The sequence below is a fragment of the Synchiropus splendidus genome, chromosome 8, assembly GCF_027744825.2.
Source record: "Synchiropus splendidus isolate RoL2022-P1 chromosome 8, RoL_Sspl_1.0, whole genome shotgun sequence".
NCBI classification, from domain to species: Eukaryota; Metazoa; Chordata; class Actinopteri; order Syngnathiformes; family Callionymidae; genus Synchiropus; species Synchiropus splendidus.
The window spans coordinates 8398533-8425564 of NC_071341.1; the positions used below are offsets into that span (position 1 = coordinate 8398533).

The 27032-nt window shown below is 42.0% G+C and overlaps 1 protein-coding gene across 4 annotated transcripts; it reads right to left on the minus strand.

Moving 5' to 3' along the window:
- Positions 1-1650: 1650 nt before the first annotated feature.
- Positions 1651-25613, minus strand: pax3b (paired box 3b). 4 transcript variants are annotated; one of them, XM_053872441.1, is made up of 9 exons: positions 25298-25613; positions 24879-25114; positions 24754-24811; positions 24416-24553; positions 11842-12041; positions 11382-11547; positions 10680-10891; positions 6422-6701; positions 1651-3534 (listed from the first exon to the last, which is right to left on the minus strand). In XM_053872441.1, exons 1-9 carry the CDS (start codon positions 25380-25382, stop codon positions 3500-3502), a joined length of 1410 nt encoding a protein of 469 aa, XP_053728416.1. In that variant the 5' UTR covers positions 25383-25613; the 3' UTR covers positions 1651-3499. The 4 variants fall into 4 exon arrangements, with proteins under 4 accessions (XP_053728416.1, XP_053728417.1, XP_053728414.1 ...); XM_053872442.1 differs by having other exon boundaries at positions 6417-6701; XM_053872439.1 differs by having other exon boundaries at positions 24682-24811.
- Positions 25614-27032: the final 1419 nt, after the last annotated feature.

Genomic DNA, 27032 nt, shown 5'->3' on the forward strand with positions numbered 1-27032 from the left:
TCAGGACCTGGTGTCCTGGTGACCATGATGTCCACTCACCCAACCCAGGGGTCTGTGCATTAACCTCCATATTTCAGAGGTAGTAATGGGCTGATGAGGCTTCATGAAACAGTGCCCTCATTTTTTTAACATAGTAGGTGGTGCTCTTGGTTTAAACGTGATGTGAGTTGTCATTGAAAACAAAACATTTTACAGCAGAGAGCGCCATCTAGTGGACTCTGAAACTGAGGGCACTGTTTCACGAAGCCTCATCAGCTTATCACTGCATCTGAAATGTGGATGTCTCGAAAAGATGATTTTTATTTTTTTCTATACCACATTTAAAAAGAAAACAGTGAAGCTAAACTGTTTTTAGAAGAGAATCTGGTCACACATAGAATCAACATTTGTTGTGCGTCATGTGCTCAAACATACATAAGACAGGGATATGGATTTAGAGTTGTGGTGCTGCTCTGCCATTCTGAGGCGCTGGTTGAAGACTGACGCCCCCGGGCCACAGACCACTTTGGTCAGATGGTGGTCAGGTGCTGCAGCTCATCCAATACAGCCTGCTGCCCCACCCTGTTTTCTCCACAGTGCAGGTTCACACTGACCCGGTGACAGACATGAGAAAGTTTGGAGAACGTGCTGCGGCCTCCAGCATCCTGCAGAGATCCACAGAGGGCCAGAGATATCTAAGGAACATCTCCACAATCGAAAAGTGGTTGATGAACCTCAAAAAGTAAAATAAATAATGAAGCAGGCCAACAAGAGAGACTTTGTCGCTACTGTCCACTGAGAAAAGTCGCTCCATCTCGACGCTCCGGGGTGCGTTCAAGAACATAGCAGCCTTTTCAGACGGTGCTTCATTAATAAGAGGAAAGTCTCCTGCAGGTGTGATTTGTCTGTAGCGGTATAGGCTGATTAGGAAAGCAAACACTGTGCGGACATGTGTGTGTGTGTGTGTGGGAGTGTGTACCGCAGGTGATTGGAGCCTCGCTGGACTTCTCCAGTGTGTTTGTCGCTGTCTGCCTCAGCAAACACCGGTGACAGCAGAGTGAGTGATCCACGCCGTTGTTATTGACTTAGACTGCATTTATAGAAGCGGCGGCGGTGGCGCACGGCAGAGGCCTCCGGAGCCCAGCGAGCAGACACCATTCATCAGAAGAGTGTTATAATCAGGGTCGCACCCTCGGGCGACAACACGGAACCAGAACATGAGGATAATATATGAACATGTTGCACAAACACTCGTACAGAGGGGGTCTGTACGTGTGTGTGTGTGTGTGTGTGACAGAGTGGGTGGATGGAGGTTTTCTGGGCGTTCTTGTTGGTCGCAGAAGCCGCTCAACAAAAGTCAGTTTGTTACACTAGCAATATTAATACACACCCATGCAGAAAGAATGTTGTGTTCACTGTCAAATGAAACGTCTGGTAATCCCCGTTTGGCCCGCTTCAGTGCGAGGGTTCACATGAGGCCCTGTAAAAAGCATACATTTGTCTCCCAGTGTGTCACTACTTAGCCAACAATGTGAGCGCAAATAAACACAATGGCTCCTTTCAGAAATGATGACATCACAGCGTGGGCTATTTTCAGCATTTTTATTTCTTTATAAATAGTATTAATGCGCTTATACACATGACATTTTGTCATATCACTTTGTCAGATAATACAAAAAAATATATCAAGCACTAAAATGATTCAGTCTAACAACAGAACACGTGTTCTTAACTCTGCCACTAGTTCGGAATGGTTTATTAATATTGCTCTGCAGATATTAGGAATATTGGTCACAATAAATATGTCTGGAATGCACTTTCTACTCATGCAGCGTGGCAATTGAAATACAAAAAAAAACACAATTTTTACAAGCTTAGTTTTGGCTTTGTTTTTCCTGATAACTGGCTTTGATTATTTTCGCGTCAGTCACTGTGTTTTTCAATTGGAAATGTTTTGTTTTTGGCACATATATTCAAACAAGAATCAAGCTTTCCAAAACATGTCTTGAATGGAGCAGTGCTAGATTTGTGTTTCTATCCCTATAGAACATTGAACTTTTACAGTGCTAAGCTAAGAAGTGCCCTCTCTTGCAATGGTGGCAGCCAGAGAAAAGGGGCCAAAAACAAATGTATGTAAATTTGTTTTACAGACCTTAATTCGTTTTCACAAAAAATACAGATATCTCATTGGTTTTCTTTATTTTTCAGACTTAAATCCTGCAAATGTAATTTGGAAAAATGCGTCTATGTTTTAATTTTAAACTTAAGATGTCCCACCACAAAGCTGTATCATTCCCAATTGCATGTTCCTTATCATAAATTCTGAAATGTATATAAATTCAGAAATTGTGTTTGAATTTAATTACTAAACAAGAGTGTAACATATTGCAGCGCTCATTCAAAAACAATTCCCTGGAGTGCCAAATAAGTCCATGCAGCTTTGTTTGCTTCTGCTTTAAGATTTGAATTTCAGAAAAATAAAACTTTTTAAAGTCAATTTAATCATTCAAGGGAATATTTCATCTACATCTGGAAACTGATGTCTTGTTTCAATATATGTAAAGCTAAGTTGCTGAACAGTTTGTGATTGTTCCGAAGGCTTGGCCGCTCAACATCCTCCGTCCAGTATTCCCTTGAATACTGTGTGACTTCTCTGTGTTCAAAGGCACGTGTGCTGTTCCCAGAGTGTGTGCTAAGACTTCTTTTTTTTATTGTTCAATGACTCGCGGATACATGATATTGCACTTCTGGTCAGCTTGGGTGCTCTTTTATCGAAAACTCTCTGACTCTCAAGTGTCTCTCGGTCGTGACTTGTGACCTGGTGGCTTTTTCTCGCCGAGTCTTTAAAGAGTTTTCAGCCTGTGATCGATCTTGCTTATCCTCCCCCCGCTCTTTCCTCTCCGCTTTCTCCTCGGTCTTTTAAAGCCACATCACCGCCGCCCTCTCTCATCTGTCACTTTCTCTTGAGTCACCCCTGACCTCCAGCGAGTCATCTCCGAGACTACAAAAGGTTGGCGTCCACGTCTCTCCATTCCAAAGGAGCTCCAAAGAGCCAGGAGTGCAGCTGCAGTGTGCGTCGCGCTCCCTGATGCAATAATATTTCACATATTTATTTGTTTTCCTGTGCCAGTGGAATTCCGCTCCGTGTGTGGGATGAAAAACCTCAAATAAATGCCACGTCCAATAAAAGATCAGCGAAGCCCTTTTCTCATTCTCGCCTGTCAGCAGACGTCATTTGAAGATTAAGTTGGTGAAACAAGGAATTTTTAATGTACTCATGCGACCCTACGATATGTAAACATGAAGCTTTGGAGTCTTTACGGGCCACTTCCTGGTCTTTTCATCCACATATGTTGCATCAAAGCATGATCCAGATGATTCACGACAGTATTTCAATTTTTTTTTTTGGTCGGATGTTTCTTCTTGTGGTCCCTTCTTTGTTCCTTTTATCCACCAAGAATAATCAATTGTCTTTATTTTTTTTCCATTTTGGTCCGGCTGTTCACTTCCGTCCATCTGCTCAGGTGATCTCAGGCCTCAGATAAGAAATGGCACCTGTGGATATCAAATAAAAATATATGAGACAAGTGTTAAATTATGAGCGTCGAACAGGGATTTTAAATGGGAAACATAAGCGGAAAGAAAAATAAAAGAGATATATGGTTGTAATAAATTCCTTCAGAGTGCCGGTGCACTAACATGTGGATGCTCTTAGAGTTGCATGTGCTAACAGACGTTAGTATGGAGAGGGGGGGCGACCTAAATGACTTTTACACACAGCCAGTAAATTATAGTGTATTATGATTCAAAAGATTTAGAAGAAGGAAAGTTGGTGGAAAATATCTGTTTATGCGCGGGTACTCACGTCGACTCAATAGCCACAGCCTGTCCACTGCTAATGCGCAGACAAATACTAAAACTCTATTTGAATTTTGTGTGTTTTACAACCAGCGGAAGCAGAAAGGCAGTGAACTTATGATTCAGAATATGAAGAAATACTGCAAAAACTGTGTAGCATGATTCATTTATTCCGGAGTGATTTTTCCCTTTATCTTGCACTATATATATATGAAGGAAACAAATGTATTAAAAAGAAATAATAATACATAAAATTCACTGTTTGTAATCAGATATGACACGTAAGATAAACCATCATATTTTTTGTAACATTTTAATCAAAAAGGCATAGAATGTGTAATTTGTTGTTTATGCATTACTGTTTTCCATTAAGTTCCATTAAGCTTCAGTTTTTTTCAAATTTAAAACATTCCTGAAAATTGAGTTTTAGGACATGACACAAGAAAGAAAATATCTTTATTGATATGAATTTTATATTCATCATATATTTTTCAAGTTACTGTTACTAACTTATAAAAAAGTTAGCAAATAACTTTTTTGCACATCGTTTTATTTACATGCAGTATATATATATATATATATATAATTTTTTTCATATTATTTGTTTTGGATAAAGTGAATAACTATTCTTTTTTTATGAATGTAAAAAAAGATATAAAAATATCTAATAATAGTTAATAATAAATATAGTAGTTTATTCTACAATAATAAATAAACTGTTTTTTTAAATAAAATATTTTTATAAAAACACATTTAAACATCTGAATATGTTTTATTGTGACATACATTTTGTAAATTTCTCCCTCTCTCTAAAGGCGACGTTTCAAAAGACTTCATGGCCAATGGTTTTAATAAATAAAATGGGTTATAGTTTGAAATGACTTGTTAAATATCAGCATTAGTATTTTTCCAACGTGGCTCTAAGTCAAGCCCCCACCAGCAGAAATGGGCACCTGAATGTGTGGTGCCTTGAAAATGGTGTACGGGTCAACTGTGCGTCCCCTTCACTACAACGGCTTGTTAAACGCTGCCTCCCCAGCTGACCTCAGCCCAAGCACCTGTTTCCAATAGCCTTCCTGCCAGAGGCCATTAGGATCCGTCCACCCCCAGAACGGACCTTTCCTCTGCAGCTCAGAACCCAACCACACACCAACTATCCAGTCGCACTGATTAATCACATCAAGATGGACCTGTGGAGGTGTACGGGGACCTGTGTGTTATCCTGGGGGCTGCTTCCGAGCCCACGTGTGTGTGTGTGTGTATGCACTCCTGGGAGAGGTGCTCCCAGTGTGTCGCTCTAATTCTTGATCCTGCCCACTTTTCAGATCCCTGACCGAGATACTTCATTAGACATTTGCCGTTCTCGGATATTAAGTTAGATATTCATCCGATACCCGCCGGCGGCTACATGCACTTGCGCTTGTTGGATTGGCGCCATGCTTTTGAAGGTCTTGTTCTGAGGTGGCTGCAAGGTCAGCGTGTGATGAACCTGATTGGTCAACCCCCTGCGGACTCAAATTGGAAACGGCGGTTGCTGTAATCACGCTGTGACGGATAGAGATGCCGGACTCCGGGGCGAGCTGCGGATTTGTTTGAAGTGGAGGGAAACGCTGCAGCTAACAGTGATTTAAAGAGAAAAGCACCGCTCACGCCTGAACAGGTACCAAGTCTCTCTGGGGGTGGGGGTCATGGCAAGTCAATAGAAATTCTGTTTCATCGCTCTGCGGTCGGACGGCACAGTTAGCGCTGACACTTGTGACTTACTCCTGGGGAGGTGAGTGCGCCACTGACAAGTTGTGTGCTGACTTGGAGGAGGAGTTGAGAAGGACAAGCTGAAGACAAACAATTTCTTTTAATCTGTACCACAAACTCATTTTTCAGAATTGCACCTGAGGAGCTCCCTAAGCCTAAAAGAACTAAAAGAATTGGTCGTTTTTTCTGCCTCAACTAGCACTTGAACTATTTCTTCCTCCTCCAAACTTACACAGACTTATTGAGATTTTTCTAAGCCAAAGTTGACTTCACTAGGTCTGTAATCCTTTTGTCATGGGTGAGTTACGATCAAAGTGAGGCAGCTCGACTATGAACCTTTAGATCAGTCTTTGTTGGGCTTGTTTGTCCTATAGAATAATAATCTCCCAGGTAAGTATTAGTATAGTACTTATTGAGTCCTATAATATAACTTTCTGTTCAGTCTTGTTGTCCTGTGCAACACTTACATCATGCTAAGCCACTAGTGTCAAACTCAAAATCCAGGGGGACAAATCCAGCCCAGATTGTTAGTTCAAAATTCTAGTCAATGTAGACTATGACCAATGAAGATGCCAATATTTCTAATCCAAAACAGTGTTTGATGTGGAAGGACAAACAGATGATCTCGCTCGGTTTGGCCTCCAAGAATTAAAAGACAGACTGATGTCACACTCAGACTTAAAAGAGTGCCAAATATAAGTAGGTCAGGCAACATTTCAATGGCCGGCGCCTCAGATTGTGCATGAGATTGTGTCCCCTTCTGTGGCTGAGTTTGACACCCCAGCTCTGAGCAGAAAGATGGTATAAAAAATAAGAAGTTTATTGACCTTACTTTGTCCGTACTGGCCGTACTGGTAGGACGCCACGTGGTCGACAGTGTAGCCCGGCGAGCTGTAGGAAGGCGGGCAGTAGGACTGGGAGCTGGGCAGAGAAGGCAAGGCTGACATGGAGGGGACGCTGGTGAGGCCCTCCAGTCCCTTGATGTGGTCCATGCGCTGGCTGCAGCTGGCTGCCATGCCAGCAGGGGGCTCCAGCCCACCCGTCAGAGGAGAGATGGCATAGTCGCTTTGGGGCTGGTGTGGGACACCCCCGGGGTTGAGGAGGCCCATCACCTGATGGAAGAGAGAGACAATGGCCAGTCAGAAATATTTGTCCTAGAAAGAGCTTTTTTTCCCTCAGTTTTATCTGACATGTTGGAGATCACAGCGCAGGGAGAGTTGAGCAATTTGTCTCAGCTTCTCAACGTCACTTATTCCAATACTTTTGAAACAGCCTCATAAAACCATCCGCGATAACAAATTCCTCCGAACAAGATGAGCAGGCAACGATAACGTTAAAGAACTCTGCGTTCTTCCACCGTTGCACCGATTTAAAGAAGAAAAAAAAAAGAATTCAGTCTTTATTCCCGACCAAGTAATTAAATTTGGTGGAGTATTTGTTGGCCAGCAAAGGCTGGAACAGAGCCTCGGGGCGGGTGTTTCAAGTGGGAACAGACCCAAGTGTCCTGCTCAGCAGCTGAAGCTGCTCATCATTAACGTGTTCTGTAACTTGTTAATAAGAAATCGCGGATCCGCTCACACTCAGGAAAGTGACTTTAACCGGACCTGTTGCCTCTAAATGCATCACATCCCATCTCCACATGAGCGGAGGCCTGAAGGCTGCTCCAGTTGTCCTAATAAGAAGCAGGTACCCTGCTCTCTGGGTCCTTCAGTGACATATTCGTCGACATCCACACGCACACATGGTCCTGCTTAAATCATTTCCCAAGTAGGGGAGGTGAAGAAAGGAGTCCATGTTGATTTGGAAAGTGGAGTTGCGTTTCCTCCCTCTGCCCTGGAACACTGAAGAACCGGACTTTTCATTTTGATTGAGAGTGCAGCAGAAAGCTGCCAGCCAGAGACCCTGACGCTGACGTTAAACTCCTCCTGGGTTCGACACATCTCTCCTTCTCTACTTGAGATCACGGCTGTCTGGAGTGTTTCTGCGCCGACGATGCCAGCGGCCCGAGTCACCGAGTTTGTGGGGGAATGTCTGGACCGAGGAGGAAACCTTCGGTACTCCATAAAATACACAGCAATAATGAGACATTCATGAGAGGGGGATATCAAAGCAAACATTTTAGGAATGCAATCACGAAAAGCTTCTCCCGGCTGAAACGTATGTATGAGTGCATTCATATGGAACATGTGACCAGGCGCGGCGCCTGCAGCGACAATATGGTTTGTGAAGCACGTGTGGGGGTTATTTCTGTGAGCGATCAAGTTCTTTTTCAGGCAGATATGATCTCCTTACATTACATGCAGTACATGTTTCATCCCTTTAACACACATATAGGCAGTGAGAATTTCCCACTTTGTCGACAACTGGTCTTGAAACTTGAGATAAGCTTTTGCCTCTGAAGTCTGCCAGTCCAACTAGTTGTGTTGGTTCAGTTTCCAGCAGGGAGAACTGCAGGTTTGGTTGGCTCTAACTAAAGATACAGACAGACCTGGAAAAGTTTTCACAGTCTAATAAAAATGCCAGTTTTCCTCACAAGTATTACCTCAGGGTAAGACTCATACACGACAAATGGTTATTGCAAACATGCATGACACCCGAGGGCTCGAATAAATATAATAATTTTGGGAAAAAATGTTAAGAGAACAGTTGAAAAATAAATAATAAAATCTCACCAAGTTATACATATACTGTATGTACTACCTCACCCAGAAAAATGCTGTAATAACAAGAATGAATGTACTTTTATTGATCTTAACATTTTGGTTGCTAAAGAAATCCATTGAAGTGATGTGAAAAATTGTACTTGTCACTGGAAATAATTACACTCTCAGAAGAAAGAAATACATTTTTAGAAAGATTTAAATCAGTTTATATGTTATGTGAAAGATTTGGACTTGGAAGTGGAAAGCATATGCCTGGGCATATAGTCAGCACTTTTTTCTCCCCATGCTATGTTGAAATGCCACAGTTTTTGGTGAAAAACAAAAATGTCAGTTCAGTACACGTCATCTTCATGCTTTATATAACAGGAGCCCTGAATGCAGAAGACAGCCGTACAAGCAGCTGACTTTTCCACAAAGTCCAGTGTTGAAGTATTAGCGTTGAAGTATTTTTTTAAGCTTTTAATTTCAGGTAGAGGACATGACCCTCAGTTATGACAATGACGTCACAAAACATGTTGAAGAAAAGGGGTGTCAAACTCAGTGGACTACATGTGCAGGGGTGCGCCGCCGTACTTCCAGAAAAGAATTAGATGCCTCACTTTCTTCCAGATTCAAGTGTCAATGTGACCAGGTAAAAGTAAAGTCAACTATTTCCTGCAACTGACAGTCCATTGCACAATGCTTTTTCCATGTCACAAAAGGAGCATTTATTATCCTTCAGCAGAAAATGAAACAGAATGTGTTATTGGAGGGCTAGTTCGAGAAAAAACCTCCCTGTCCCTGTGCTCATATCAAAGTCATCCTCGTTCACCATTGAATTTCCTTCAGCCTGCATCACTTTTTCATTTTTAAATGAGTTTTCAGATCAATTGAAGAGCTATGACTTGCTCAATCGTACAATAAATTTTGAACACTGTAACCATATATCTTTAACACACATATAGGCAGAGAGAATTTCCCAGTTTCTTGGCAACTGGTCTTGAAACTTGAGATAAGGTTTTGCCTCTGAAGTCGTCCATTCCAACTGGATTTGTTGGGTCAGCTTTTAGCAGGGAGAACTGCAGGTTTGGTTGGCTCCAACTAAAGATACCTACAGGACCTGGAAAATTTTTCAAAGTCTAATAAAACTCAGGATATATATATATATATATATATATATATATATATATATATATATATATATATATATATATATATATATATATATAGCATAATATATAATTCATTAGCTCCCTCCCTCTCTCTCTCTCTCTCTCTCTCTATATATATATATATGTGTGTGTGTGTGTGTGTGTGCGTGTGTCCTGGGGGTTTTGAGTTTGACCCATGCTATTGTGTGCTTAAATGAATTGCCAGTGCGTCCCCACTAAGCTGGCAAGATGAATTCTGACACAGCGCTGCTGGTATGTGAAGTGAAGGCAAATACACAAAGATTATTGGCTAAAACTACAGATGCTTTATCACGCTGTTTTAGATTTAACAGAGAAAAGAAAATGTTTGCAAGCTGCCTGTCCTGAGTTGATACGCACTGTTATCTGGAGAGAGACCAAACATGTGTCCAACATGGTGAGAGCCAAGGAGAAATCTGAGCAAAACAAGTTACACGACTGAAACAAAATCAGAACCCGCGGTGTCATTTCTCCTCTGGACCGAGTCGGCCTGTTTAATTCCCTGCAAACACGCTCTAATCTGTCAATAAACGTTTGGGGAGCAAATAAACACACAAAACCAAAGTGCAGCTTGTAACAGAAACGTGTGAGAGAAATCAATTGGATGGGGAGATTGAAAGTCGAAACGCATCTGTTATGTAAAAGTCGTGTTGCAGATTCAACTGAGTCATCAAATGTCATGGGAGCTAATGAATTAGCCACAGAGTCAAGTGAGTCAAAGGCTTCGCTCAGCGTGTGCTCACTAAAGCATCTCATTTTGTTAAACGTTATTTATTATTTAGATATTCAACAATACTTGTCTTTTTCCTTTTTTTTTCAATTTTAATTCGACCAATCCAACACAATACTATTGCTATTTCTAGCATAATTAACATTATGCTATAATAATAATTGATATCATAGTTTAACGTCAAAATAAAAACAATAAATTATTCAATGTAATATAAACATCACAAAAAATACATAAAAATACATTCATTTTCAATCTAACCACACATTTACTAAATTATTCATGAATGTTCTTTTACAAATAAATTTATATTAAATCTTCTTTTAAATCACAAATACTTTTTTGTGAGCTGTATAAAAATATACAATCTGTCACTATTTATGAATTTTTCTTTATGCAGAGCTTTACACAATCTGTAGAAAACAACATTAAATATTGCACAATTAGATCATGCAGAGTAAACTGAATAAAGAATGCTGTTGAAACTGTCATTTCAAAAGATTCCAAACAGCATTTTCCGCGTCTCACCTGTGGAGAGAGTCCATTTCCGATGGGGTTCATGGGGTTGGTCGGCCCGCCGGGACTCACAAAGCTGTCTGAGTATCCAGAGAAGGAGTGACGTCCAGATGCGAGACAGTACGGTGAGCTCCCCTCACCCTGCCCTCCGCCGCTGGACCCCTGGTGGCCTGAGGAGGGAGGGAGCGGCTGCGGCCGATGCACTGTGCTGGGAGGTTCAGAGACTGAAGAAAAGGTTGGAGCATATTGTGAGTTTCATGAATCAAACTGGAAATTAATAATAAAAAAAATGACTGATGAAACTTTGTTTTGTTTTGTTTTGTTTTGTTTTGTTTTGTTTTGTTTTGTTTTGTTTTGTTTTGTTTTGTTTTGTTTTGTTTTGTTTTGTTTTGTTTTGTTTTGTTGCTGAAAAAAATGAAAGCTGAAGCACTTCAGACAGAATGCAGTGAAGATACAGAAAATAAGTTGAGTTCTCGAGAGTCCATTTTTTACTCATTTAAATCATTGTTACAGCCAGAATTAGTTTTAAAATAAATACATATGGTTGTATAGACGGTTTAAGCAGACATGTTTCTTACATGAACAATTATTTGACATAGGATTTACCATGAAAACAGCCAAGCTGTGACATGCTACATGTAGGAACATGTAACAGAAACCATCTTTCATTTGATGCAAATGTAACACAATCTCTGACTACTAGTCATCGCCTACCTTGTGCAATGGATGATGGAGGGTATGTGGTGTCCGAGAGTTGGTAGGGAGGAATGCTGGACATGGCGGATGGCGGGAAACCCCCTGGGATCAGGTGATTGAACGCCATCAGCTGATTGGCTCCTGCTTGCTTCCTCCACCTTGCTCGCCTGTTGCTGAACCAAACCTACAGAGGACGATGAGAGTTTGATGCGGCCCGCCACATGATCGCGGTTCAAGTGTCAATTCCGACTTCCCATATGGAACAGATGGTGAGGAATTTGCTGGACATTTGAACTGAACTATATTGGCCCCCAGAGAGCCAAGGATGGGAGAAATATAAATGTGCGCTATTGTCTGCAGCGGCAATGAGTCACTTGAGAAGGAGCCACGTTTACAAGCTCTCACAGGAAGTGACTGTTTCGCCTTCTGATGGTCTGTAATAACAGGAAGCGATGGATGTTTTGTGGGGTCTTCATACCTGCACTCTGGCCTCTGTAAGTTTGGCCCTCTGCGCGAGCTCCTCCCGGGTGTAGATGTCAGGGTAGTGAGTTCTCTCAAAAGCTCTCTCCAGCTCCTCCAGCTGCTCCGTCGTAAACGTGGTCCGACTTCTCCGCTGCTTTCTTTTGAGGGGCAGGTCCGGCTCCGACTCCACGTCTGAACCCTCGTCCGAGTGACTCGCTGTGGACAGACACGCAAAATCTAAGTTAATAGATGTTACTACTCTGGAGCTAGCTCCCAAATCAGGCTGACAAAATGATCCTCCTAACAGATGGATGTCGCGCTAATCTGCTCCATGTTTGTGCTGATGACTTCACAACACCATCTTGTGCTGTTGTGACCAAACAAAACTCCATTTAGCAGCCAAATCGCACTAGAAAGGAATCCACAGGGGGACTGGCTGAGTGAGAAACTCACAAAAGGCTAGTTTAGAACCAGGGGCCATTTCTCAGTTGTGGGTTTGTGTATATATGAGTGTGTGTTTCAGGCAACCAAATGTCGGGATTTTAATGAACAATCTGTCAAGTTTAAGGAGACGAGATTCAGAGAAAAATATTTTCTATACCGTCTCCCCCATCTCTTCTTGTTAAGTTGTGGCATGCATCGCTTACCTATTCTCAAGATCTAAAATTGTAAATTATGGTCCAAAACTTCAGTAACTTTTTTGTAACCAACACCATTTTCACTGTTATACTAAACTACTTGATAAACCTAACAAAAGACATTTCATTTTTCCAGGTTTAGGTCAACCACACAACAAAATGAATGAATATTTACACATTGTCATCTACAAATTCTTCCTAATTTTAAACAGCTCAGCGGGAAGTGCCCACACAAAAGGCAGCCATAAAAGAGCCTTCAATAAATTTCCTTTCCAAATGCACTAAATACTGACAGTTATGAATGAATGAATTGAGCTTGTCTGATGTACTTCAGCCTGACTGAGCCGCCGTGATATGATCGCGCTCGACAGCGGCGCTTTCTCCAAATTTTTAATCTCTGTTTTAATGCCCATTGTGAACTGTTTTCTATAATCCTGCACCTTGTTGTTTCTCTTTCACTCAGCACTTCAAACCCTCCATTGACTCCCTTATGAGTTCACTAAGGCCAAAGTGCCCACTTTTTGTGTTACACTTAATTAATTCCCCCTCAGCACACGGGGGAAGTTTTGTGTGCAACACTGTATTAGTTCCCCCTCAGAAGCAACAATCAAATACAAGAGAATCCAAATAGCTCAGGGCCCCTCGAGTGAAACTGATCCTCTCCTGCCCCTTGAGCCATTTTCTCCTCACAACACCGACAGCAGTGGGAGTCAACTGAACATGCATTAGGCGCAAATTGCTAAAGAAACATTCGAGCATGAGGGCGGCCATGAGAAAAAAATATTTCAAAGAAGAAGTGAGAGTTTGACACTTTGGAGCAAAACAAAAGTGCAGACTCCTTCTTCTCCTCCCTCTGACTCACATTATTTCTGGATTTTTGGAATCTAATGTATGAAACACAACTATTAATCTTCATTCACATACAGATACACATCACTACCCAACCTGACTGGATTCTACGGCCTGTTGCTGTGGTCGGAATTCGGGTGTGGGATTGGGAGGATTTGGAGTTTTGGACAGGGCGACTGAAAAACAAGAGATGAGGCCTTTTGTGGCCTCCCCCTTCGGTTCCTAGAGGAGGGCCACGAGGAATTCCTTCTTGTTCTCCCCCCAGAATTTAGCAGCGTGCACGTTCCTCAGCATTTCACAGGGATTTGGGCCCTGGGAAAGCTGAGGCGGTTGGGAAAATCCTTAATCACTTTGGAATTACCTATCAGTTATGAGTGCTACTGATGTTTTGAGAACTTCTCCGGGTAAGCGACAGAGTGGCACCTCTCTGGACTTGGAGACACGATAAACATCTTCTAATTTGTTCCACTTCAGCTTATCCCATTGTGGAATTACTCGGTATATACCGATAAGACGAGATAGAACGTGTATAAAGCTAATGTGGTACGTTTGAATTTACAGCAAACAAACTTCTGCAGCTCCTCTTAAACAAGCACCACCTACTCCTCACTGGCCCTCTTTGTCTCCACATCTCTCCTTTCCACCCATATTTTTCACTCTCTGACTCTCAGGCTCTTTGTTGCTACAGAGGGCTGAAGTCTTTGCCGGCGATTTCCACGCTCCATCTGTGGAATCCGTCATGGCTCCCTCAGCCTTCACAGTAGAGGGCTGTCACCTGCCCCACGGGGGTGCTGGATTTGAAGAGGGGGGGCATAAAGAGGCTCCACGGAGGGACGGAGGGGGGAAGATGGGGGCACAGCCAGGGGCATTTCAACTCCTTCCCCCTGAAAGAAATCCCGTTCATCTATGGGTAACTGTAAGAGCACCTGAGGGGGGGCGTGAGGGCTGTTGTAAAATGTACCCGCGGGGATTGTGCGTCTGGGCATCTGTGTGGGGTTTTGTTGTTGTTGGGGTTGTTGTTGGTAGAAGCAAACATGGGAGTTCTGTTCACTAACACAAACTGAGGTGAAAGGATACATCCATCCCATCTGTCCCTTGTTTTATACCCAGCAACCTTTCTCAGGGTTTCAACTTGGGAAAGCGTCTACGGCGCATATGGGGAAGAATAGAAAAATTCACACCTTTAAACACAACTGAAGACGAATATTTCTTTAACTGTAAGTTGGTGTCACCTCCCTATAAATCCTGGCCCCTTTACCTCTGAAGTTTATTCAACATATTTTTCCGCAAAAACAAAAACAGGTAATTTAAGTAAAATGAATGGAGAAACCAATGTCACTATTAAATTGTTTACATTTGTTGGCCACCCCGCGTCACTGCTAGTGAAGGTCTGAACAATAAATAAGTCCCTGGCTCACTGACTAGCGATCATAAAGGATGATTTGGATTCTAAATGTTTAAACGGTGTGTACTGCTGAGACCAGTCCAAGAAGCCAAGCAGCTTTGCGAACTTATAACCAGTCAACGTGATAATAAACAAGGTTCTTATTGGTTGAAAGTTTGAAAAGTTTGAAGCTTATGCACAAGTTCACTGGAAGCAGTAGCTGCTTTACCGCCGTACCTAGCTATCCCTGGCGAGGCAGAGGAACTCAAAGAAAACAACCCCCCCACTACACACAACTACGCAGCGTTCCCTCATTCGACATCTCAAACTACGTTAATCGAGCTTGTCAGCCCCGAGGCGTCTCCTCTTCAGCATCCATTAACAAAGAACTGGCTGCTCGTACGATTTCAAGCACAAGAGCGCTTTAATTGTACCACCGAAGAATATAATTCCTCCGTCAGGAGACAAATGAAAAAAGAAACGCAACGAAGGGGGCAACCTTTCCCCTCGCTCTCAAATCTTTTCCAATCAATATGTGGTTTTAAAACGCCCCTTCAGCCGTCATCGCCTTGCGATCCTTTAGATCTGATCACATCAATTTGGCACCGTCAAATAGGCCTTGCCAATGGAATTATCCACTCTACCCTCGTGTCACTGCCGGCTTGTATACACATGCTGTGTGTGACATTGTAGCCCTGTAAACACTCCACTGCTCTCTGTGTACTTAAAAGAAAAAGCAGGCGACAGCAGACGGGGTTAGCTCATCGAAATATGAGGAATATAGGAACCTTTAAGAGGTTCAAATAATCTTGGGAGTGGAAGTGGGGCCTGGGCAAGAACGCCCGGGAGCTGAGGTGCATTAAGCAACGAAATAAGAGCGAGGCCGTTGGAGGGGGAGGGTGGGAGCAAAACTGTTTAATTTAACCAAACTGAAGCCCTTGGAGGAGCTGTGCGCCGGCCATCCAAGCCAAAACCCCTGAGCCAAGACACGCCAAAATGGCTCCCGCTGCCCGACAACATCCAGGAGAATTGTGAGGCGGAGAAGAAGGAGGAGGAGAAAGAGGATTTAGCTGAAACAGGCTGTTGGAAAGACGAAGGGGGGCTTAAATATGTCCACTGAGACATGAGACTGTACACACTGGGCCGGCATGTGTGCGTGAGAGGCAAGGGGATGTGTCAAAGTCCAAATTTGGGACTTGGGGGAATTGAGTGACCATATGTGGGCTCTTAACACCCCTCTTCACACATCCCTGTAACTCTTCTGGGGCTTTGGTTAATAGTGAGGGTAGAGCGGGCCGTGACACGATGCCCACCCCCTTCACCCCAACAACCCTGCACAGAAATCACAAAACAAAAGGCAGAGGAGACAAACGCGGCATTTATTTGGGCGGGACGACCGTGCCGCTCCTATTCACTCACAGGGGGACTAAGTGACTGGCCGACTGCATTAAACAGTACATAGAAGTCAAGGCAGGCAGATGCTGCGGCGGATAATGGCTGTACTGACAGCTCATGGGCCCATCTGTGACTTTTTTCTGCCGGTGCAGAAAAAGCCTGTGGACTAGCTGTGGACAGGGTTGGTTTGGACAAAAAGCAGGGATATATAGAGCCTTAAAGAAGGGGCTTTAAAAGACCTAATGGCACCAAAGAACTTCATGAGTCTGAGAAATTAGTGATCAGGCTCAGACATGTCATTTGTAGCTAAATATGTATCTAACCCTGTTTCCTGTCTGGAGCTGAGGGAGAGCGCCCCTCAACTGCCCTGTGACCCTGCGGTTCTTCCACCTCTTTTAACTCTGCAAACTCAGGTCAGCGGGGGAACATGTTGAGATCCAGCGAGCTGAGCCGTGCATGTTAACTGTCACTCTCACTTTCCTTGGTGATGATGAAGAGTTTCAACTCGGCTGCCACCAGTAGCTGCGGCGGCCATTTATCATTACAACAGCAGCTAACAAACAGGATTTTCACTGCAGAGCGCCAGTTCGCCAGAGTCTAGTATTTTCATAATGCAGTATTTATTTTATGAGGGTTATGACAGACTTCAAGTTCCACCCTGGAAATACTTTCACATAGTAAATATACCGAGGAACTAGTGGTTTGGCAGCGCTGGACGTTTTGGACAAAGACAGAACTGTAATCATGTTCAACACTGGGACATTCATTCAGGAAAATTGCAACAAAGCATTATTTTCTCACAAATTTGATGACCTCATCAAGTAATCCTGAGCCCAATTAAAACAGATTTTATATGAATTAATTGTAATGCGTTAAAAGTGTGAAGCTCATGACAATTTTCATCAAACGATGTTTCATTTCAGATTGTAGGTGTTTTAATTCATGTGTTCTGATCATGCAACTGAAAGCGTTGTTCAGTTCAGACCTGGGCAAAGTGTGGCCTGGGGGCCGTATGCGGCCCTTTGCCTGACCCTCACAAGGTCAGACTAGAACTTTACAACTGATGTGCATTTTTTCTTCTTTTTGTTCTTTTTTTTAACATGACTTGTTTAACAGTAAACATAAAAATCTTGTGTTTTTCCTCTTTTTTTCTTCTTGTCATTTGACATGTTTATTTGTATTTCTTGCTCGTCAAAATATATTGAAAGAAAATGTAAATAAATGTTTATTTGTCTTGTTTTATATTGATTCATATTCAAAATATATATATATATATATATATATATTTTTTTTTTTTTTTTTTTACATTTTTTAACATATCATAAGATATTTACACTCCTTAATATCCTTACTTACGTTTAATCTTTTTGGGTCCATTTTGTCCGAATATATTTAGGATATTTTACATCATATTTTGCAGTCACTGCCGTCTTTTTCTCTCTTTTTTTTTGCATGATGGTGTGACAATAGTCACAGTTTATAATGTGGTGCTTGAGGAAATTGAATTCCCCACCTCTATTCTTTCAGACCGCTTGAACTTAAGTTGGAAAACAGCAGAGTATTTCACTCTCATGTTGAGTCAAACCCATCATAAAAACCTTTTTTTTCTCACACATTGTACATAAGTTGCATATCTGACCAAGTACTAACCAGCCAGGACAAAAGTTTCAATATTTAAATGTAGCTTAAAGACTCAGTGGGCCCAAAAGACGATACTGCAAATAACATTTTAACTCGCCTCATAAAAACACAGAGCCCAACAACTTTAATTATTCAGCCGAGTGTTGTCTCCCCATATGGGACAATAACCTCTGGGCTAATGAGTTAACAAATGAAAGTCAGGCTTCATCAGTCAGGTGATTGACAGCTGCTTGTCCCCCATCAACAGCATGGATGCTGCGTTTACTGGCCTCTGTAAACTTTGACACTTGGCCCCAACCTCCACTCACACACACACGCACGAGAGCATGAAAGACACATGGATACATAGATGTAGATGAAAACATACACACACACTCACACACTGAAATTCTGCTGCACAGAAACAGACACATACATAAAAACAACCTCTCCCCCCAGCTGTTGTGCCCAGTGCATACTTGGGGCAGATAAAGAGGGGCCTTATTCTAAGGCAAACCATTCTACTTGACCTTCGTGGGCCTTTTCACTCTTTCACTCTCTTCAAAACCGTCTTTGGGGCTCGCTCACTCGCAGCTCAATGTAGCCAGTCCATCACGGCTGAAGGCTGGGGAAGGAGGAGGGGGGGGTCCCAAACACCCCCTCACTGATCCACTCACACACGCACATATAGAAAGCTCTCCCCTCCTTTTCAAAAAAAAAAAAATCAGCCTGACTTCAAAGTTCATTCATTAATTGCCCTTTGAATTGATATCAGAGGGCGACAATACGCAAAAAGAGGCTTTAATTACGTATAGAGCAGCCATTCATTTGCAGATAACTCTGTTCTCATGCTCGGCTGGTCATCGTGCATGGGCTTATAAAAAAAAAAAAACTCACGAGAGAGGGAGGACCACTGGGGCAAAGGCAGAGCCTGAGGCTAGAGGAGAGTGATTTGGAGCTGGCCACTTGGCCCCTGTGCCCCGCTTTGCCCTGCTGCCCAGATACTCACTGTGTGACACATTCATTCTTTCATCAGACACACAGAGGCTTCTTCAGCAGACACTTGGGCCAGCAATAGCCAACAGCTATCATAAGATCCATCAAGGCCTTACTGCTATTCTGAGAGCAAGTCGGATAGAGACATGACCAGCAATAATAATCCAATAATACATCGCTGATACTGCATACATTATCTGTCCTATTAAGTAGCTACTTATCTAACATGAATCTATATAAAAGTTTGTTGCTCTACAATGCAAGTATTATAGTTGAGTGGCGCCAGGTCTTATTCTTGACTCCAGCTGCCTCCTTCATTGTGTAATATTCATTTAAAATCATACAATTCTGGGGATCTGTTATCTCTACAGTGCTTTCATTTTTTTGCACATTTTTAAAGGTGACAAAGTGAGAGACAGAGCTTCTCTCCATTAGAATCAATACCAAAAGCTTGTGTCAAATAACATCAGCATCACAAGTTTCTTCTTCTTCCATGTATCTTGCAACTGTCCTAAGTCATTCAGCTTCATGTTGAGTTTTTAACTCCCATCACGGCCAACATAAACAGAGTTTACTAACTAATGTATTCCACTTAAAGCGCCGTTATTTACACACTCACATTATTTACACAAACAAAGTCCTTCTCCGTTTCACTGACAAAGCAGGGGAAATCTTTATGGCTCTTTCATGTATTGTCTGCACACGGTTCGCCTTTGTGCCCCGGCCATTGGCCCGGGCCCTGGATACAATGAGCCCAGGAGAAAGAAGGCAGATCGAAGGAATGTGCCTCAATAAACCTAATTATGACATGATGACTGCGCTCACCATGGTAAGGGGTTTTTCAAAGATCCCGGGCTTATTCAATTAGCCCTTTCCAGGATCCTCTTTCACCAAATAAAGTTATCCCTTTTGACTGTTTGCATTGCAAGGAGGAATGTGTGTGTGTGTGTGTGTGTGTGCCCACAACTGGCCTGACTGAGAGCATATCAGCCCTCAACCAGGCTCTTCTGTACTATCTGGCTAATGTCACCTGGCCAAGTATACGCTCTGATCAGATATGACGAAAATGAATGGTCTTTCTATCTTATATAAACAGATATCTGGCCAAAAAAAATCCTACTTAAGCCCTCCATAAAAATGAGGCTCATTTTAAATTCTATGAATTTAGAGATGCTGGATAAACTACCTTTATAAGACATATATCAACGTTAGACTGCTTAGAAACCCCCCCAAAAAATGATTTTCAGACTTTATGTGAATAAAAGAACGTGTGTATGACGTGAGCAAGTGGTGAATTGTGTGTTGAATGAACATCAGTGAGGTGTGGCCGAAGTGTTTTGGTGGCAGACTTGCTGAAGGCTTTCACATACTTTAAAGAATTGCACTGGCAGTGAGGAGTTTAAACCTCACTTTATTTATTTATTTTCTTAATATCTGTTGTTTTTATTGCACCAGTCAGTGAACCCCCTTTGCACTCTCCAAGGTACTTAATGCTGTTGTGGGTGGGAGGCTCATGATGCTGGATTCTTCTGAGTGTATCTCTCCAAAGCTGTCATGCTGCCAACCAGGGAACACGTGAGCCTTGGTTTTAATGGGACTGTCACCAACAATTTGCACCTGTTTTTGATTTCTCACGCTGCGGATCTCCTTCCCACGCCAAACTTTAAACTGGCCACACGCAAAACAGTGAAGTGGAGGTATCAGCATTAATGGAATAGAATGCCAATGTAAAGAAGTACTACATAAACTCAAGTGTTAGGGGGTGAAATGTGAATTATATTTGCATTTAAAAGAGTTTGAAGAATGTTTGGAATTTGCCATGGTTTAAGAGCGATAACATGCCATCTGCAGGTTTGATTTTAAAATGGAAAAATGCAGTTATGATGATTTTAAAAGTAATAATAAGGATTAGCTGATGATATTACTAGTGCTACGCAAGTGATAAAGTAGGGATCCATAATAACTCATTGTGAATAAACTTTTCGAACAACTGATTATTAAAGTTTTCTGGAAAAGTTAAGGATGTAAACAAAAACAAGCGAGTGGAAGTGCAGTCACTCGGCTGTCGTCGCGCTCCGTGGGAGGAGGCCGGTCATGAGGAGCGGTGGCCGCAGGCTGCGCGCAGTCAGGAGGAGGAAACTGGGAGAGGGCGGTGTTTCAGCCCACATGAAAGTGACATGAAATAAAAGAGTCAATTTAATCTTCTTAAAGAGATTTGGGGAGTGAGTGTTGGCGGAGGAGGTGGTGCTGTCGGTGGTGAGTTTGGGGAGCTGCAGACGGGTGGCCGATGCCCCCATTGTGCGGCGGCGCTCCGGGCCAGAGCCGGACTCTCCGGGGAGAGAACATTGGTCCCCATTCACCAGAGCGCGCGCTTTAATACGCTCCCTCCGTCATTAAATGTCACATACGCGCAATATCCAGATCGTTTAGGGGCTATTATTAATGTTGGCGGCACGGATCAAAGAATCAATAATAGATGATGAGGTCCCGACTGCTGGTGTTTTGCTGCGTAATTAACCTCTAATTATGACGCGCGGTTATTAGGCTTCATTATGCGCCGCAACTGGTGCTTCGTTCACACTTGACGCTGAAGGCAAGCGCGGCGTCATTCCTGTGATAAAAGCGTGCATTAAAGGGTCATTATTTGTTTGATCTAAGTTTGAGAAAGATTGAAATATTTCAGACAAATTTCTATTCATCGTCAAATCGGTTGGTTCATTATTCTGCTGTAATCGTTTAGGAAGTTAAGGTGGGAGAATCAGCTCTTCTCACGTGAAATGAAGTTGTCTGAAAGTTGTATATTCTTGCTTTAATGAACATGAAAAGGCAACGCTTATAAGTCATATAAACAATACTTCAGTAGTTCTTCCAAAGTGAACTTTTTTGGCTTTGTAAGTGTGCAAATTAAACTGTTATCACTACTATATACTGTTATTTTATTATTTTTCATTATTATTTTTATTTATGACTTCACTTCAAATAATGTGCTTGTTTGTCTTTGTCATCTAAATCACCACTGAAATAAATTTAAAAAAATAAAATACAAATAAAATATATTATCTATATATATATATATATATATATATATATATATATATATATATATATATATATATATATATATATATATATATATATATATATATATATATATATATATATATATATATATATATATATTGGATAACATAACTCAGTTAAGATGTACAAAAGCAAATGACTTCAATAGTGTACTTACAAAGGAGTTTACAGTTACTATGGTGCTACAGAAAGTACGTTTTCGTGTTAAAATGTAACACAATGTTAATAACACTGCAATGAATGGCAAATAAAAATACCGAAAGATTATTTCATATTTTACAAATAGAGTCCAGCGTTTTTCATACGTTTTTCTGTAGTTTTTATGTCAAATACTGTCCTGTGGTCAGATACTCCTATTTTACAAGTGGAAGCGCTTTGATGAACCTGTTCTAAAAAGTGCTGTGTATTAATTCATACATATATCAATGCTAATTGCTTATTAATGATTTAAAAGTGACAATAGTTTCCGAAAGAGGTCAAAAGTATAGAAACCGTTTGCGTGTTTTGGAAAGTTTAGAATGTACGTGACGCGTACTGTGTGTCGGGGACGCGCACGTCTGTCCGCGAGCAGCTTTCATAGGCGTCAATTGTTGCTCTCAATTGCCGTCGGCTTCTTTTAAAAAGGAAACATTTTGTAGGTGAAAACGGCCATTTTCCCTCTCCCTGAATAATTCATCGTTCATTGGAGCTGTGAGCAGCAGCAGCAGCTCTCCTCTGGCTGACTGAATTCTAAGCAGCTCCGGCTGTTTCCAAGCTGCTCTTTTGTCCGAGCGCAGCCCGAGCGTGATCCCCAAATAGACTCTCCCGCCTTTGTCTCCCAAGTTCATCCGTGTCTTTGTGAGCTGATGGAGACCGTTGAGCAAATGTTTGATCAACTCATCTGGGGGACATTTTGTCTCCTTTATCTCCCCCCTCCCCTTCTTTAAAGTAAAGACTTGTGCGTCAGGGCGCATGGTTGGTTTAACGCAGTGGCACCAGGGTTTTACGCGCAGGTGCAACGGTGTACTGCAACTCTGCCCTTTTTGTGAATAGAGTCGGTTGCAGCAGTTACTTATAGTTAAGACATAGCAAAAAAAAATATCAAACTACGACCTCAACCACCAAAAGCTCATATACATAAAATTTAAGAAACAGAAATGTTTTTTTTTGTATAGAACATTAATCTACCATTACATAACAGTAAAAAAGTAGAGGAAATTAAGGTGTTATCGGGCATAAGGGGCAATGGCGATTGTTGCCATAGAAACGTCACCAGTCCCTAAGTGGAAATTCATTTTTAAACTAATGGTTATAACATAGTCACACAGTGCTCCAAACAAGCGAAGAAAGTTTCAGAGTTGCCTGGTTGACAACGACGTGATGAAAAGTGTGACGGACATATTTGGGATAGCAAAGGTTTGTGCCAAAACTAGCACGACGCACGGCGCAGCTTTATTGAATAATTAGCTTAGCGTGTGGTTTAAGAGTTGAAACGTGAATGCGGAGCGTAAAAGATCTTATCACTGCAGACGTAAGAAGAGGACTGGTGTTAATTTGTAACCAAAACCATCACTTCCCTTGTTTTTGTCCTGACACACACACACACACACACATACACACATACACAAAGCATGAGACTCTTTTAAGCCATGACAGGATTTGAAACCCATTCCGTGATGAAGAAAAGTTTTTTTTTGTTTGTTTGTTTGTTTTTTAAGAATAATGAGCCAGAAAATACTTTGCACGCCAGAGATAATTAAATCTCGATGTTTTTTTCCCCCTGGTTGTAACATGAAAAATAGGGAACAACTCACTTTAAAACGAAATCAAACAAGTGCAGATTGAATGTTCAATATCTTAATATATTGTTGCGTTATATTGTTGATTTTTTTCCAGTTCTTTTAAGGACTTTACGTTTTTTATTTTATTAGTTAAATTTTAGTATTTATTTATTATTTACACAAAAAAGGTTGAGCCATCATTTAACTATGGTAATATATTGATGATAATAAGAAAGAAATACTTTTCAGTTCAAAATACGATGGCAATATTCATAATAATACAACCATATTATATTAGTTATGAAACTTTGTTCATTAATAAACTTTAATGAGTTGGCTGAGTGTTCCTTTCCATTAAACTGTCAACAATGATTGGACTTTGGACCAAGAGTGCTTGTTAAAGTTAACATCGCTTAAACATGACTCGATGTTTGCGATGAAAACTAAGATAGTATTTCTTTAATGAGCTTCAAACTATTTATTTGTGCAGCGGTGCTCCATTTTATGCATTAAGATCAATTTTTTGCGTCATGTTTTTGAAGCAAAAAGCAAAGTGGGAGGTGGAGGCGAAATTCTACAGTTAAAAAAGTAAAAGATAGACGTTTTAACAGACACACGCACGTCACCTGCTGTTTGATTTACAGCGCAGCCTCATGGGAAAAGCATTTGCAGAGAGACATGGTCGGGAAAGTAGTGCGAACGTAGTGGGTCACGCACTCACCTCCTCCTGGCCAAGTTTACAACACTCTATAACTTCACTTATGCCCAACTCAAAACCGTCCTCACGCGCGTTTACAGCCAACAGGTAGTTGAGACCCCGCGGCTCACTTAAGCACATGCGCAATAAACGCTTTTAAAGTCACTCACATCTGTCTCCCAGGATTCCCTCGATGCTGTGTTTGGCTCGGCTCTCCTCCAACTCCTTCTTCACAATCTCATCTTCATCATCGTCGTCCTCTCCTTTCCCCCCGAACTTATTCCGAATGATGCGGCTGATGGAGCTCACTGCAAAAGGGTTGCAATGAAAACCACGTTATTGCCCACGCGCTGACGATCGTCTCAGAGAGGAGGAATATCAAGTGCTCGTGATGAGAAGAATAAGTGCAACACGTTTTATTTACACGCCTTTTTACCTGAAGGAACGTTGTTGCGGTCACATAATCCATCCTTCAGTAATTTATCCCGAATCTCCCAGCTAAACATACCAGGGTTTTCCCGCTTGTAGTCCTCTATTCTCCTCTCTAGGTCCGGTGTTGTTCCCTGCTGCGAGTTCCAAAAGTCAGTTTGTCCTTTTATGCTGTTTTGGTATCGACTCGACTATGGCACTTACTTTTGGTTTGCTGCCACCGATCGCCCCGGGTCTGATGGAGCCTGTCTCCTGGTACCGGCACAGGATTTTAGAGACGCATCCGTGGGAGACCCGCAGCTGACGGGAGATGACGCACGGCCTGATGCCGTGGTGGGCCATCTCCACGATCTTGTGTCGGATGTGGTTGGGTAAAGGCCTGCCATTGATGAAGACTCCTCCGAGCTGGTTCACACGGCCTTGACCCAGCGGAGTGGAGACTGTTTGGAAGAAAAGATCGGAGCTCGGGAATACTGAAAAAAACTTTACTGTTGTTATACTGCTATTAATAATAACAATAACTAGGCGCTCACCAAAGAAAGATATGTCAAGAAGTAGAGTGTATTATGCACAGAGAAGCAGTTTTAGGAGTCGCAGAGGAGGAAAAAAGGGTTCCAGTTTACCTTCCAGGGGGAAGCCCGTGCGTGGGTAGTTCTGAGGCAGCGTGGGTCGCATCATCCTGGGGTATGACCCAGCCAACGCGGTCATTCCTCCACCACCACCCAGCGACTAGTCGGACCTCCTGCGCCCAGGGAGGCAGACTCGAACCTCCAGTCAAAAAGCAGCTGTAGCTTCAGTCCCGGGTCCACTACACCCGAAACACAGACGACCTTTGCGTGTTTAAAAGGGGAGGTTCCCACAAACTTCTCCACGCGCGGTGAAAGTGTCTGAAGTTAGACTTTTGCAGCAATTTCGCTCCCGGAACCGAATTGTTGTTGTTTGTTGACATCGGGTCAAAGTGAAGGCAGAGCGTCAAACTAGCGGTGTCCTTGTCTCCGCCACTCGGGGCAGCGCGCGCCCATTGGTTGAGCGTGTCAAATGCCGTCGTCGGTCGCGCAAGCCGATTGGCCGAGACTGAAAACTTTTGGCCAATCAGGCACGAGGTTACAAGACCGTTCAACAGGATGGAGCGTCAATACAGCAAGGCAAACGCAGCGATGAACTCAGTCATGAGACAATGTAAACTTTACGATCGCAGGTGATAGGTCTGTTATTTTAACTGGTGTCTATTGTCAGTGCATTTTACTGAACTCGATTATTGGAGTGTCAGCAAACGTTCCACTGCCTATTAGTGCGGTCAATAAAAGATAAATAAAGTCAACCAACTCCAAAACCACGTATTTAAAAATACTTTGTAAACTTTGTAAACAGCGTAATAATATTAATAATAATAATAGTATTCACCCCGCACTTTTCGTTATAAACGATCAATTGCATTGAAACAATAGCATGTTTATTGTCATTTTGCAGACAGCAAATTTATGCACCACAATTATGTTTTAATAGCTATACCGAAAAAAAAAGAAATCAAACCACAGATCCATAATTTTCATTGTGCATAATGGCGCTCATTACTTAATAGACATATTAAAATCTAAATAATTTTACAGTGATTATGATGAGGGTTAGGGTTCATTAGTTTTCCTTGCCATTCCGCAATAAAATCTGTTATTCATGTGATGTGTGTGTCTCAATGTAATTTTTATGCTCCACTGTGTTAAACTTGGGTGCTGCGCACCGCACTGAGGAAAAAAAGTCCCCTTTTACTAACTTATTTACTCCAACTACTACAGACACAATCCTAAATTTGCACAACTCAACATCTCTATTTGAGTGGGGAAATGTCATTTCTTAACGTCCATTATACACGGTTTGATTTCACTGCTAATTCCCTTGCAATTTATTTGTCATGATCACTTCTCAGCTACTTGGAGCATGCGAACACACACTGCTGGTAATTTGTCTCCACCCCATGCCCTCATATTTGACACAAATGGCACTAAAGTGGGCGCAACTAGAGGAATTTATTGCGGTTTTTCAGGCCGCGCATCAGCCAACCGGGAACAGTCAGAGGAGGACTTGCGCCGCAGCAGGATACGACGCCAGGGCGGCTGTAAATCCTGTCTGTGACCGCGCTTCTGTTCATCCCCAAATGTTGAGCGATCAAAATGAGTAATAAGGAGTAAAGTGAAGCAGAAAGGTGTGAAAGTGTGGTGTTTTTGTTTATTTCTTACGTCATGCCCTGTTCATCTAAGACAATTTCAGGAAGTAGATCGGAATAGTGAAAATAAAAAGAATGCAAAATGACTTAAAATAGAGAGTAATTTGACAATAAATTAATGTGAAAACCATTTTCAT